Genomic DNA, 15,590 nt, shown 5'->3' with positions numbered 1-15,590 from the left:
GGTAAGTCATGGAGAATAAGGCTTTTTTAGGTTGCTCTGCTGATCCCAATGGATATCTTAGGTTATGTCTGTTCTAACTGGTAAAAAAGCCCAATAGGAGCATGTTTCTTGGGTGAAAGAGTTATAACCAAAGACCTGGTGCCCACACAGTACATGCTTTGAGAGGTTTACTTCTGAATAGTTCTACTCCCACAGACCCAAATCCATTTGCAGCTGCAGTGCAGCTTCAGCTTTGGTTTAATCCCAAAGCAATCCAGTTTACACACTCCAGAATTGTTTACTGCCAAGATACAGCAGAGCTCCATAGATTTTGATATCAGTTATTCCTTTCTCAGTCTGTTGCTGATAAGATACTGATTTGGTTGTCTTCTGTTTGGTATCTTATTTTTCATCTTAAAGGTTCCTCTTCTAACAGAAACAGCATCTGAAAGACATGCATTTCTGCTCCAGATGTGGAGTTCTGCATTACAGCAGGTGTAATCTGAAAATCCATCTGTAAGCAAGTCCGTGAAAGATGTATGCAAAGAAACAGTTGCATATTCTTGAAATACACATATCCTGCATTTGTGTGAAATAAGATGAGCAGGAAAAGTGCTGCAAACCCTATTTTTAAAAAGTGCAATATTTGGAAATGCTGTCTGTTGAGTTTTATAGAACTACATAATAAAATATCTGATTTCCTGCCTTATTGGAATAATATTAAAAAAATGGTTTTCTCTTTTACAGAAACTGAGATGATTCCTAAAGAAAACATCTCAGATTGTCAACAAAAAGTCATAAAGAAAGTAATGATTACTTTGTGCTGGATCCTAGCACTGCTTGTCAGTGGGACGGAATTTAGAGAGATTAACTTGTCAGGTAAGGGTCTGGTTTGGTGAGGTTTGGAGTTTGTGGTGCTTTCTGACAGCTGATGAAAGTGGAGCTTCATTTTGCCATGCCTTAGAATCATAGAATTGGCTGGGCTGGAAGGGACCTCAGAGATCATCAAGTCCAACCCTTGATCCACTACCACTGCAGTTACCAGACCATGGCACTGAGTGCCACATCCAGTCTCTTTTTAAATATCTCCAGGGATGGAGAATCCACCACTTCCCGGGGCAGCCCATTCCAATGCCTGATCACCCTCTCAGTAAAGAAATTCTTTCTAATGTCCAACCTAAAGCTCCCCTGGCACAACTTGAGACCATGCCCTCTTGTCTTGCTGAGAGTTGCCTGGGAAAAGAGACCAACCCCCACCTGGCTACCCCCTCCTTTCAGGGAGTTGTAGAGAGTGATGAGGTCTCCCCTGAGCCTCCTCTTCTCCAGGCTGAACAGCCCCAGCTCCCTCAGCCTCTCCTCATAGGATCTGTGCTCGAGTCCCTTCACCAGCCTGGTTGCCCTCCTTTGGACCTGCTCCAGCACCTCAATCTCCTTCCTGAACTGAGGAGCCTAGAACTGGACACAAGACTCGAGGTGTGGCCTCACCAGTGCTGAGTACAGGGGCAGAATCCCTTCCCTGGACCTGCTGGCCACGCTGTTCCTGAGACAGGCCAGGATGCCATTGGTCTTCTTCATGAGTTTTTCCTGCCTTTGTCCATGCTTGTGTCAGGAAAGCATCTGTTTCTAAGATTTCCGCAGGCTTTTTAAGTACTGATTATACGGTTTACCCCAAATATAATTCAAAAGCCAGTCCCCTAATGAAAAAAAAAAGGACAAATGCAAGGGAGAATTTCTGAGAACTGAAGGGAGCAAATGAATTGCTTCTGTGACTCCCTGAAGTCTCTAGCAGCTGGTCCAAGCATCTTAAGAGGGAGAAGGAAGAGAAAGGTAAAGTGAGACCAATACAATATATCAAAGTCTTCCACCCATGCCAATTTATCTTGAGAAGCTTGATCAGATTTAGTTAGCAGAGAGAAACCAAAACTGCAAAAAGTTTCCCAGGTGGGCAGGCGAGGAACCGATGATTTCATGCCCTCCCTCCTGCTAAAGTGAAATCTTGCCCTACTTTCAAGGGTTGCCACATCCTGGCAGGTAGGAGGGGTTATGCAGCAAGGCTGGCCAGCCTTATGAGAATTCAGGGTTAGGATAGGTGACCACAGATTTCAGAATCTAAAATTTTGTCTAATTTTACTGACAGTAAATTAAAAGTAAGAGGGGAAAGATTTGGAAGCAGAGAGACAATAGTGCTTGTCAACTTTACCCTAAGAGGGGTTTGTGATGGGCAGGCTCTGCTTCTTCAGGTTTATGTCAGTCCCTTCTCCATTAATATTAAGGCTGCCAGAAGACCTGCATCTGATTTTCTGTAGAGTTGTGGTTTAACAGGTTAGCAGCCATGTGAAAATCTTCAGTTCGCTAAATCTCTTAAGCTGTTTTCACATTAGGCTTTTGGAAAAAGCCTAATAAACCTTTGGAAACCTAAGAATAAACTTTTGAGAGCACTGGTAAATTCCATTTTTCAAGGAATGGAATTTGTGGAAATGAATTCTCTAGTAGCCCACCAGCACTCAGTCACATAAAAAGTATTTAACACGAAGAAAAGTAAAGTTGTATTTGTTTATTATTATTTTTTTTTTAATTGTGACTGTGTGTTCTTTCAGGTGGTAATAGTATCCTATTGTCCTGCTTTTCTGCTTTTCAGGATGTTCCTATGCTGAGCCCCAAATACGGTACCGTGCAATTAGTGATGAGGAATTTGTTTTACAATGCACTTTACCAGATAGTCCTGCTACACACATTTACGACAGCTCAGTTCTAAAACAACCTCAGGTGAAATGGTTCTGGCTCCAGAAAGACAAAGAGTTACCAAAGGCTATACAGGAAAGCTCTAATCTTTCCCTCCAAGGGAATGCACTTTGGTTTAAACCAGTAAGAGCCACTGCTTCTGGAGTGTACATCTGTGTGATACGGTATGTAATGGAGCAACAGGCTTTAAATTTCTGCATAAGAATCTATTGTTTTGGTTTGTGTGTTAAATTGATAACTGTTTTTTCCCTCCATCACTCAGGGAAAAAATCCCATGTCTCAAAATTGTTCTGGAGGTTCAAACAAAGAAGGTGGCAAATTGCTCAGGTTATGACACAAATAGACTGTATCTTCTTGCTGGCAATGGGAATTCTATAACTTGTCCTGGGACAAAATGCTACAGCCATGTAAAAAAGTCAGATGTAACATGGTACAAGGTAAGAGTCAGTCTCTTGAGCATTCAGTGGTGGTGAAGCTACCAGTGTTCTAGTTAATGCTCATGTGCCACAGTTTCAACACTTTTTTGGCAGAGAATACAACCTGATAACATCAATCCAAAAGCAGAATCTTGAATTGCAGTGTAGGATGTCTCTAAGTAAGAGTTTTGAAAAAAATTGCCACACACAGAATATCATTCCATTTATATAAGCCTGGAGATACTTCCTCTTCAGTTAAGAAATAGAATTGATTAAGAATCAAAATAATTTCTTTAAAAATATGACATATGTTTGAAATTTAAAATCATAAGATTTTTTTTAACATTTTACAATTTGAAAATATTAAAGATACTGAAGAAATGTGGCTTTGTTAGAAACAAAATTATTCTAGGGTTAATGTTTCAATCTGTTTTTATCAAGAATCCTGTTTTTAATGAACCACTATTCCACTGAAATATAATCAATTTACTCTTTTCATATGACCACTAGAATTTTTTCCTGTTTTGGTTTTAACAATTTTAGTATGCAATCTAAGTTTGTATAAAGGAGCAAATGAAAAGGGCTGAAGTTTCAATTGTGCGTTTTAGTACGTGATATTACTTGTATTATTTATTCTATGAGGTAGAATTATGATCTAATCAAAGTTACTTCCCAACTTTACTTCCCAAATAACTTCCCAACTTAAAAGAGGTATACGTCTACCTGAATCTTGATTTGAAACCCACTGAATTCAGAGAGATTATTTCATTTTTTCTTTAGTGAATTTTTCTCAGGGATTTGATTTAAGGAAAATTCTTAGTGATCTTAGAGAATATAAATACACTTAAAAATAGGGGCGTTTTTTAAAAAAATAGTTTTCATCTTTTTAAAGGTGGTGACTGTGTTGTTAATTTCAGACAATCTAAAACTACATTTTACTTCTTATAAAGGAATATGAAAATGTTTTCAAAACAATTGATTTACAGAATAAAAAATAGCCAGCCCTTTTTTTGTTGCTTTTTAGTAATAGGAGTTTAATTTACATGAGATTAAAAATTTCAATCTTTTCATAGAAACCATAAATTTAAAATTATTTTTAAAAAAGACAGTGGTATTCACATATTATAGACTACAATTTTTTTGAAATATAACCGACAAACATCCTCAGGCTCCTAATACATAATTTTAAAATTTTTTTCTTAACTTCTGTGGTATGAGTTTGGCTTAGCCCTACTGCCACGTCAATCCTATCCAAGTAACTTAAAATACAATTTAATAACAGCAACAGCAAAAAAAAAAAAGGACTTCTAATTCCTTGATTTTCTTCAATTAGGATGGGCATCAGATAAAACACAGGAAAAGCAGACAAAGCCTAAAGCTTCGGCATAATGAAATCTACCTGAATCCAACCTATGACAAAGATGCAGGAACGTATGTGTGTGATTACACTTTCTATGAGAACACTACCAAGTGGACAGTGAGAACAGCAGTAACAGCAGAAGTTACTGGTGAGTAATAGAATAACTCAGAATAAAATACCTGAAAAAACTATGTTTTCTTTATTCTTTCCTACCCTATTTATTCCTTTTGTTCCGGCTCATTTTCTGAAAAACTCGACCTTAATTAGCTACACGATCATGAAAGTTCTTTCCCAGTATTCTGAGAACATCTTGGGACACAGACTGTAAACTTTAATGGTCAGTAGCATACAATGCCACCATTTTCAAGATGTAATTCTACCTTGGATTTATTTTAGTTCCTAACAGTAGGAATCAAGTCTACCAAAAGGTTTAGATCTCATGGTCTGGGAGCAGAATCCATGAAACTCCAGCTGGTGCCAATGTTCTCCATGTACTCTATGGGGACTGCTAGGAAAATATTAATGTGCTAGGAAGAAGGAATGCTAATCCTGCATGGAATGTGTGGAGAAAAGCACTGTATATCAATATCACCTTTATCCCTGAAGTAGAGGATTATGTGAAAGTAGGTATTAGATAAAAATAATTTTTCCTTGTGGCATAGCTGAGACCTTCACTTGATTCACTTGGCAATGGCAAGGAAGGTGATGTTGGTGAGATCAGTTACCATCATCCACTTTTTAACAGTGGAGGAAACAGGAGACCTGTGAGCAATTTAACCAACAAACAATCCATTTGTTGCTGCATGTGCTGCTTACGTGAGAGCATCACTACCTGCATGGTCCCTATGGATTACTAAATAAAACTGACCAGAACTCCATGACACAGTGATTTGGCATGACATTATATTCTTCTTCAAATAATTTTGATCTTTTCTGTAATATTTACTGTCCTCTGCTGCCCTTCAGGTGAAACCCAGACATTGCCTGGCAGGGTGCCATTGGTCAATGTCAGTGCTATGCAAGGGAGCATGCTGGCAACTCAGGACCAGGAACAAGGGAGAATGTTTAGTTTGCTAAAAGAGGGATATGGATATCTCCTTTTCTCCAGATACCTATGCTGTAAGAAAGTCTCAGCAGGCACTGCAGCCAATCACAGGTCCCAGAGGAAAGCATAGCTATGTCTATTCTGTATCCTGAGATGGACAGACCCAGTACAGCTATTTCTGTATGGCGACAGCACAGAACCTGTTCTCAACATCCTAGTGGAAAGTGGGCCACTCTGTGGAAGGGAGAACAAGATTTAGAGACCAAAATAAAAGTCCAGGTGAAGCAACATAGTTCTATGGTCTAGTGAGGGCAGCAGTCCTCCGAAAAAGCTGGTCTTTTTTATGGAAATGTTTCATGCATTTGATACCAAGATGGCATTGGTAAAATACATATGCCCTATCAAGACAGGGGCTGGAAATCTTGTCTCACCAAGTCTTGAGACCTCTGTGCTGGGTTAAACTGTGTGATGCTCTTTCACTCTTTTCTCTGTCCATGTTACCACGGTATTTTCCAAGTAGACATAGACTAACTCTTCTTTTATTCTCATCTGGCTAAACCTGAGCTCATGCACTGTACTTCTCAGTTCTTTTCCCTCCCTCCACAGCACAGTCAGAAAAACACTTAAAGGCTGCCATGAACGTATGTACTCCCTGTGAACCTTGTGTACATTTCTCTGCTGTGGCTTGGCTTAAAAAAAAAGAAAAACAAAACAGAAAGAAAAAGTGGCACCATTTCTTGTACAACGGGACTTTCCTAGCATAGCAGAGGCGTTGTTTTTAGCCTCTTCAGGCTGTTTTTCTGGTACCTGGGTAATTGCTCAGTAGAATGTATGAACTATGGGTGTCATTAGCTGTGCCTTTTGGCAGTCCTTCCTTTGTGAAAAAAAAAAAAATGAAAGAAAAGGAAAGGAAATGGAGGGGAAGTTATTTTAATGCAAGTACATGTGCTTGTGAGTCAGGTGTCTGCTTCACATGTGCTTACTGAGCATGGAATGGGGCTTTGAAGGAAAGTGGTAGGAAGGAGGTTTTGTAAAGAGGGGTTTAATATCTGAATCTGAAATAGCCTTAAATGAAGGCTTGATGCTGAGCTCCTTGGTTCATGAAAGATGGCATGACCTAAGAGGAACTGAGAGAGCAGGTCTTTAAGTAGCTAAATAAGCTTTGTTGTCAAAACTCCATGATCTGTGCACTCTTACGACACCTCAAGAATTGTAAACAATCCTCTTGGATTTAGGTCTTTAATTCTACCCACCATTTGAAAAAAAAATTCTATTAGATATTTTCTCTGGTCTTCTGCACTGATGATAGCATTACAGTTATAAAAAGTATTCATGTTTATTGCAGCAAAGAACACCATCCATCCACCAAATCTCTTGTATCCCAAAGGTGTGGTCATCCTCGAAGCAGAGCTTGGTAAGTTTCAATTCTTTATCTAAAAGTGAAAGACAATGTTCAAATGAGATTTTGGTGGATAGTGGTGGATAGATTACCCTGATAAAACAAAACAGTTTTTTTCTCTAGAAGTATGAAAACTTTATATAAACTGTGGGATTTTTTTGTTGATATAGATATTTCTTATTAAATGAAGCATCACGTGCTATAGAGGTACCAGGATATATAAGGGAAAAATATTCTGGTCACCTTCATGCATGGTTTTCATGTGCTAACTTGTTCCAGGAAAGCCATTTGAATTGGAATGTCGTGTACAGTTTGGGTTTGAAAGAGTTTCTCCAATGAAGGTAACATGGAAAAGAAACAGCAAAGAAAATATAAATGACAACTTGAATCAGGAAACTAGGTAAGAAAAAGGCCATCAGTCTGAATACTACTACAGTGAACAGCTGTAAAAATCCTTCTACAACAGCTTTACTGCATGCATTTTATGGAAAAGTCTCAGAAGGCTCTGCTCTTCAGCTTACAAATTTGTGTGTCTGTGTGCATGTGACAGGTATGTGCACTTCACTTGAAGCACAGGTTCATGGCCAAAAAGTCAAGAACTCCAACTCTCCATGCAACCTTAGCTCTTCTTCCTAAAGCTTTAGCCCATGGACAGCTTCAACACAAATGGTGTCCAGTTGCCTGCACTTGCATCAGCTGCTTTCCAGTGTTCCCTCTGCTGTGCCTTGCTAAAAATAATCTGTCTTTGGAAGCCTTCTGCAAGTGGGGAATAAACCAGGTCTGTAGAACAGCACAGTGGACATTGCCAGGGGTTTGGTTGCCTCAGATATTGAGGTGTGTTTATTGAGTCAGTCTGAGGACCTGAGGCATTGAATTTCAAGATGCTGAACTTCAGGAGTCCTCACTGGCAAGAATTAAGCAGATGCTACAGAGAAGCAACATGTGGGGTAAAGGTTTCCTGTGGCTTGATGACAACCCAAATAATTACCATGCTTCCCTTTCCTTCCTGAACTTCCCTGTCTTACTCACTTTTTCCATGTCCAACTTGTACAAGAAACATAGTGAAGGCTCTACAAGCAAGTGTGTCTTTCACTACTCAGCCCTTAATCATCTTCATTGGAAAACTTTTCTCTACAGTGGGGGAAGCAAAACCCACGCTGTCATTGTTAAAATCAAATTATTAGGAGGTGTCATCAGGGAAAAAAATAATAAATGTGTGCATATGCATATGGCATATGCACACTCACTCATGAGGTAGATTGGAAATCAGATTTTCCTACCTTTTGAATGTTTAGCCTTATAATGTTCTTACTAAGTTTTTAGGGGTTTTTTCTGTGCATACAATTTCTGTTTGTTTATTTTTGAAAGATCCAGATAAAGAAAACATTCCCAATAGACTTTCAGTCAAGGTTGAATCCTGACCCATTCTCAAGCCTCTCTATCTTAATTTAGCAGAGGTAAGGCCATGGCAGACTTCCATTTTGCAGTGTCAAGATGTGAGGTGCCTTTGGAACCACCTAGAGATGCCTGTATTTGTGGCTTTCAAAGAGAAACACCGAGACTCAGAAACCCTGGATATTCTTGAGTGGTTGCAGACACATATCTGTTCCCCACAACCCTCACTCAGACCCAAAGAGATTCCTCTGATTCCTCTTCATGTCCTATACTTCTGTCCCTTATAACTGTCTTACTCTGTTTGATTATCCTGTCCTTGGGCTTTCTATCTCTGTACAAAAGGATGTGCTGCTCAACCATTTTGGCCAGATAGTTTTTCTTTGGGGCTTCTTTGGGAAGTTTAATTTCCCTGCATTTCTGCAAAGGGAATATTTTACATCTTAGAAAAACACTAATAATCTTATAGAGGGGGGAGCTATATATTTAAAACTAGGCAAATGTTTAAGTACTCTGCTGTCTTGATGAATTAAGAATAAAGTTTCCAATCTGCAGATTGTTAGCATTTTCTTACAGTGTAAAAAAAAAACCAAAAACCAAACCAACTTCCAAACCAGATTATGGTATTGATGTTAGAAGTTCAAGCTGAAAGCCTTTCTTTTTAAGACATTTGGGGATTGTGTGATTGAACCGCAAACGTATCATAACATTTTTTTTTTCACTTTTTTTTATTTTTAGCATTTATCTAAAAGGTTTAAAGGGGCACGCACTTCGTCATGTCGCAAAACTGAATGAAGTTACTGAAAGGGATCTCAGCAGTAACTTCACTTGCTTCGCTGAGAATTCTGTGGGGAATGCCACTGCTGTGATCCAGCTGAAAAGAAAGCAGAGAGGTAAAACTGTTGATGGATAACTACTTGCCCTTGAAGAGACATTTCAATTTATTTGCTTCTACAAATTCATTCCCCATTGACACTGGCTTTTTAACCAGTTGCAGAAATACCTTGAAGCTGGATGGGAAGAGTTTGATTTGTCAGATACCTAGCAAGGCACATTATTCTGAGGACTATTCAGAATGATGGGGCTATATGGGGACTTAATGGAGGCAGATGGGCCAAGCAGAAGCTGGAGACTAAATGGGAGGAAGGGGAGAATAGCATCTCTGAACATTAATAGACAGTCTATTACACTGAAGCAGAGCAGCTGCTAAAAGCAGTAGTATTCCTTTATTTTCATAGGATATTCATGTTTTTTTCCCCCAGTCCTTAGCATGTATGTTTCTGAGAAGTTACCATAACTGATATGACTGTGGTAGCCTTTCAAGTAAAGGCCAAAAGTAGAATTAGTGTAGAATCTAAACTATTGAACTATAGTTCATAGTGGAGATTCATTACTAGAGTGGTACAGGAAAGGTCCAGCAGGGCTAAATGTGTTCTGATGTGGCTCTTCTTTCTCAAGAGATGACTACTTTCAGCTCTGCTGGGTGTACAACAGATTATTTTCTCTTTGCCTTCCACCACAGATTGGCTTTTCAGCCCATCAAGAGGACATTATTCAAAAAAAGATCCCTGTTAGGTCGAAATTCTGTGTTAAAGTTTGCAGCTAAATGAATTCTTGACTTCCCAAAATTTTGCCAGTGGGACAAGAATGATGACTGTGAGATTGTTTGCCCTCATTTCTGGGCTGAGTTTTCATCTAAGTGTGAATATTGTTTTGGAAAGTCTGATTTATGATAAACCCCTTTTCTTTCTACAGTGTTTCTCTTATATATACTCTGCAGTGCCATTTCTTGTCTATTTTCATTCCTTTTGTGCACTGCTTTTATTTACCATCACTGGATTGAAATAGTGCTGATGTACCGAAGTTATCTGGTCCATGATGAAGCTACAGGAGGTAAGAAATACGGAATACTACTAATTTTCTCCAGTTTTTCTATTGCCTTTTGCCACATGGGTAAATCTAGTGTCAGTTAATCATTTCATTAAATTCTCTTAAAGACACTGTTCCTTTTGAGCCCATACAAAAGCTGTTAAAACTAACAAGATCCTCAGTAAATTCAGATGGAAAAAAAGCCAGGCAGAGTGGAGTAAATGTAACAGTCAGCCTTTTACAAGATCCCTAATTTACCAGTAGAAGTTGAATTTGAAATATGAGGAAACTGACTTTTGGCAGGGAATAACAGAACATCTTCAACATTTTAACCTCATTCTCCCAAACTGTTCAACAGAACCTGTGGAGAAGAATCGAATATCTTTGCAGAACTAAGTGAAGGACTCCAGAATCTGTTGTATTTTTCACTTGAGGCCAAATAATTTCTCTGAAGAAGGAATAAAGGAAGGAAATAAAACTATATAGTGCATCAAATGAGAGGTTTACATTTGGGAAATACTCATAACCTCTTTCTAAACATTATGTTGGCCATCTTGACATTTACGCCAAAGTGATCAGTTTCTGGTATTTCACATCTCCTTAGTTGCATCATACCATCATCATCAACTAAATGAACTTCCAACATAGTCAGCAGTATAAAAATGTATTGGAAATGACTGCCTATTTCAAATAACTTAACATATAATTTTCTTTCATGAGTTGAAAAAAATTTCTGATAGCATGTGCCCAAGGAAGTTTTTGTAAAAATTATTGAATCTTGATGCAGTTTGAGGTATAAATGACTAGGCCTGTTTTCGTGTTTGACTGTGTATAGGTAGATGATGTTTGTGAAATAACTGTATTTAGGTATCTATAAATAGATAGACAATGAGACATTTAAATACCCTTTTGGGTATTTTTGTGAGCCCTAAGGCAACTCGCAAAAGCGATTTGGGAAATCACTCAAAAATCCCCCTCTAATAGGTAACATTAATTTAAGAACTCTGGAAAGTCCCTTAGAACTCACCTCATATGTCAGTAGGACAAAGACAGACCTGCTGATATCTGCACTTTGAAGTTGAAGACACTGTTGGGTTCCATGGTGGGAGCCTCTTTTCTCTCCTTTACCACGTGCACGCAGCACCATTTGCAGGATGGGGGCATGGAGCGTGCAGAACAACTGTGCCTTCTTCCCTACCTTCCATCTTAGCACAGAATCAGAGAATTGCAGAATTCCACAATTCAGGGACCTCTGGGACTTGTCATATCCCCCACCCTACTCAAATCAAAGCCAGCCTAGTCCAGGTTGCTGAGGACCTTGTGGACAGAGAACCCTCAAATTTTCTGCACAGTGTGGTCCAGTGTTTGACCACTCTCACAGTGCAAACTTTTCACTGTTTCTCACATCTAATGAGAATAACCTCTATTGCATCGTGTGTCTGTTGCTGTCTCTCCTATCACAGTGAGCCTCAAAGAAGAAACTGCCTCCATCATCTCTGTACCTTCCCATTTGGTAGTAGAAGTCAGCAGTAAGGCCACCTCTTTTCTCATTCCTCTCTAACCCTTGGGCTTCGTCCTTAGCCATTTCAGATACAAATCTTAAAAATCTTGCCTTCTTCCAGAAGGAGGAGGCAACAATGCAGAAGCTGTGACACTAACATTGGGAAATATAAAAAATCCCTTTCTGAATTTTATGTTTGCCATCTAGACATTTACACCAAACTAGCATTTATAGACCATGTATGCAGTCACTTTTCTTAACTCAGGTATTCTTGTTTTCCTATCCTTTGGGCATCTTAAATGTTTGTGCCAAAATTTCCTCAGGTTGTAACTGTCCTTCTGTACTATTCTGGGGAAAAGAACAATTCCTAGTGATGCTTACTGTGTATTTCTTTTAAACTTGCTATTGTAATACTAATATTACATTATAATATTATAATATTATAAAAGATATTATAATACTATAATTTTAATTGTAATATTATGAAAGAAAATGGTGATGTATTTATTAATTGCTGCTAGCAAGATTGTAGTGACCTCTGTAGGCGAAATAAGGAATATCTAGCTTGTAGTTCTGTTAATTAAAAACTATTTTAAAAGGAGCTTCGATTCAGGATGTAGCCTAATTTAAATTTATCTGCACCAGTCTGGTGATCCTTTGCCTCACCTTCAGTTCCCACACTGGTGCTGCATACCTGCTGTTGGTGATTAGCTCTTGTGGGCCTAGATTGACTCATCTTGACAGAAAAATAACTCAGCAAAAGACAGTGAGTAGCTAGCAAAGTGAATCAGCTTCCTCCCTTACCACAAGAGCTTCTGCACCGGTAGAAGGAAGTGGTGAAAATGTGTGGCCAGGACTGGAGGGAAGGGGCAGGGATGTAACGTGTGTTGTCTCATCACACCCTTCTCCTCCAAACTTATTTGGCAAGCCTGTGTTTTGTTTTGATGACACACTTTGTGCTGCATAATGGTTCTGAATGTAGGTATTCAACCCCAGCTCATGAATGTCAGTAGTTTTCTGCAATTCCTTTGCTCCCTGGAATCCATGTGGGCCCTTCTAGGTCCTGTGGGAGCCTGATGGCTCTAGCTCAGATTTGTGATACTAATCTGACATCTAGGGATAGAAATCAGGAGGTTAACACTGAGGCACAAGGCAATACACATTACCACTGCTCAGGTACCTCAGTTCCCATGCAGTGAAGATGCTCTGATGCAGTCAATATGATGAAATTCATCAGCTCCCTCTACAGCAGCACCCTGCAATAAGACCCTATGATAAACAGCTGAATTTATTTCTGCTTTCTCTTAGCTGTATCAAAATATGTTACAATTCAGATGAGTAGACAGTAGACTCATAGGTCATCTGGGCTGCCTGAGAATGTCCTGCCATTTCAAAAGATTTCTGTCTCCAAAGATCCCCCAATAAATTTGGCACTCCCATCAATCTTAGGACACCTTAGATGGCATCAACCAACCTCATATGGTGAACTGGACTGAGTCTACTGGGCCTTTTCTTTTTAGCCCTTTTGTTTTCCTTCCTCCTCCCTCAAGCATAGTTCAAATTTTATTCAGCAAATTCAAAGCGGGCCTAACTCAGGTCATTTGTACAAGGGTGTTTCATAGCTGAGAATACTTCTTCATATGTTTTTTCATCTGTGCCTTACAAATGTATAATTTCAATAAAACTGAAATGGAGTTCAGGAACTGGTCAGTACTTGGTGTTTGAGCTGATACTTGGATCAGACTTAGGCTTTGCTACATTCACCAGTCTCTGATTAGACATGTTACAGTATATGAAAACAGCACATCCTTTGCACACACTGAATATTTAAGAACAGTGTTCCTTTAAAATTTCGTATATTTCCAAAATAAGTTGGGCATTGATGAATATTTTTGGAATCAGCATTGGGCAAATGAATGAAAATATGAGGAATCATGGGTTCTGCCACAAAGGGCCAGATCTTCCACTGGTGAAAACTGGACCATGTTTGTGAAAATACACAAGAATACCTGATTTAAACTTCCTTGCATCTGTAGCTTCCTCATTTGCTTAGGTAGTGTATGTCTATCAAATTTGCAAGATGACAAGCAGTAAGATTTACTTCATGTAACTGGATGGCTGTACTTGAGGAACAGATGATAATTTTGCTTTGTCTGCTTAAATAGATATAATTTCAAACATCATTAAGGAATATGCTGAATATTTCAGGCAGATTTGATTTATACAGTGTTATTTATTTGTTTATTTCAGATGGAAAAAAATTTGATGCATTTGTGTCCTATGCAAAACCAGACTCTTGTGAAAGTGACTCTACTTTAATTAGTGAGGAAAAATTTGCCCTGGAGCTTCTCCCAGATATGTTGGAAAAGAAATATGGGTACAAGTTATGTATTCTTGAAAGAGATGTTCTTCCAGGAGGAGGTAAGATCCTTGCAAATGGTAGAAAATCTTCAGGGTTTATAAAATTTTCACTTTCCAGAAAACCTTATGCATCAGATCAGCAAATGCTGTAATTTGGTACTGGGGTTTCATCTTAAATCTCATCATGTTTTGATGTTTGTATCTGTCCTCTGCACCTGAGGCATATGTACATTTGAATGAGGTCACTGGGAGCTTCCAGACTGAGGCAAAGCTGCCATCTCCAAGAATTTCCTTGCAAGCAGGCTCTGAAAAGAAGACCCCAACTATTTCAGTAGTTACTTTCCAAGCAACTTTAATCAGTACTACCTGCAATGTTTAGAAAGGCCTCAGTACCTATCCCTGGAAGACACAAGGACAAGACCAAGAGTCTCATGAGGCCCTGTCTGTGTAGCAACAAAGTGTGTTGAGGTCTCAGCTGTGTCTTCCGCCTCCTGAGCAGCAAGTTGTGTTCTCCAGCCTGTACAAGAATGGTTGTGGCACCCTCTGATAGCAAACACATTTCTAGGGCCCAAAAAATACTCAAAGGGGTGGAACTCCTCTCCTACAATGGAACACTGTGACATTTACAGGGGTAAATGGTTTTAAATTAAAAGACAGTAGACTCAGACTAGAAATAAGGAAGAAATTTTTTATGTTGGGGGTGGTGAACCACTGGAACATGCTGCTCAAAGAGGTGGTAGAAGTCACAGTCCTGGAAACCTTCAAGTTCAGGTTGGATAGGGTTTTGAGAAACTTAATCTAGTTAAAGGTGTCCCTGCTCACTGTAAGGGGGTGAGCTAGATAATCTTCAAAAGTCCTTTCCATCCCACCACCATTCTATGATTCCATGGTTCTCTTTGTTCAGCAGCCTTATTTTTGATTTTCCTTATTTCGGGGTTTCAACTGTTGATGAAAGACCTGATAAGATAAAAAGTCCATTATAGAATGCAGTAATGGTCACAATTTTTTTCTCCAGCATACACAGATGAAGTTGTTATGGCTATTAAGCAAAGCAGAAGAGCAATAATTATTTTGAGCCCAGCCTATGTCAGTGGACCAAGCATCTTTGAACTGCAGGCAGCAATCAACTGTGCATTGGAAGACAAAAAGATCAAACTGGTATTAATAAAGTTCCAGGCTTTCCAAGAGCCAGACACTTTGCCTCCAGTAGTGAAGAAATCTCTTCGGATTTTACCAGTCATTACCTGGAAGCCTTCTTTTTCTTCTGCTCCAAGCAAGAAATTCTGGAAATATATGCATTACCACATGCCAGTAAAGACTACTAAGATGCTGGGGACTTGCAGCCTAAAGGGCTTTTTCCAAAGGTTATTCAGCCTGGTGTATCGATAGCAGAAATTTTACAGCAGGCTCAGGAATGGTGGCAGTGTCATAAAAGACTCCATGATGTGACCACTGCAGAATGTCACTGCAGTCAGCAGTAGCTCACTCCAAATTGGTGAGGACTGCAGTGTAACAGTGCTGCAGCA

General features: G+C 39.1%; 1 protein-coding gene across 1 annotated transcript; it reads left to right on the top strand.

Annotated features, from left to right (window-relative positions):
* Window positions 1-734: 734 nt before the first annotated feature.
* Window positions 735-15,590, top strand: IL18RAP (interleukin 18 receptor accessory protein). Its single transcript, XM_071738472.1, has 10 exons — window positions 735-858; window positions 2,618-2,885; window positions 2,984-3,158; window positions 4,471-4,645; window positions 6,888-6,956; window positions 7,221-7,341; window positions 9,072-9,226; window positions 10,089-10,226; window positions 13,954-14,124; window positions 15,080-15,590. Exons 1-10 carry the CDS (start codon window positions 735-737, stop codon window positions 15,451-15,453), a joined length of 1,770 nt encoding a protein of 589 aa, XP_071594573.1. The 3' UTR covers window positions 15,454-15,590.

Source organism: Heliangelus exortis, chromosome 1 (assembly GCF_036169615.1).
Source record: "Heliangelus exortis chromosome 1, bHelExo1.hap1, whole genome shotgun sequence".
In the NCBI taxonomy this organism is placed as follows: domain Eukaryota; kingdom Metazoa; phylum Chordata; class Aves; order Apodiformes; family Trochilidae; genus Heliangelus; species Heliangelus exortis.
The sequence above is the reverse complement of the archived record's forward strand: the minus strand, read 5'-3'. Positions and strand labels throughout refer to the sequence as shown.

Bases quoted from the DNA above. Each gene is read 5' to 3' on its own strand.
- IL18RAP (XM_071738472.1), top strand. From the start codon at position 735: ATGATTCCTAAAGAAAACATCTCAGATTGTCAACAAAAAGTCATAAAG. The intron at 2,886-2,983 runs GTATGTAATGGA...TCCATCACTCAG, and splicing joins GTGTACATCTGTGTGATACG to GGAAAAAATCCCATGTCTCA. The intron at 6,957-7,220 runs GTAAGTTTCAAT...AACTTGTTCCAG, and splicing joins CATCCTCGAAGCAGAGCTTG to GAAAGCCATTTGAATTGGAA.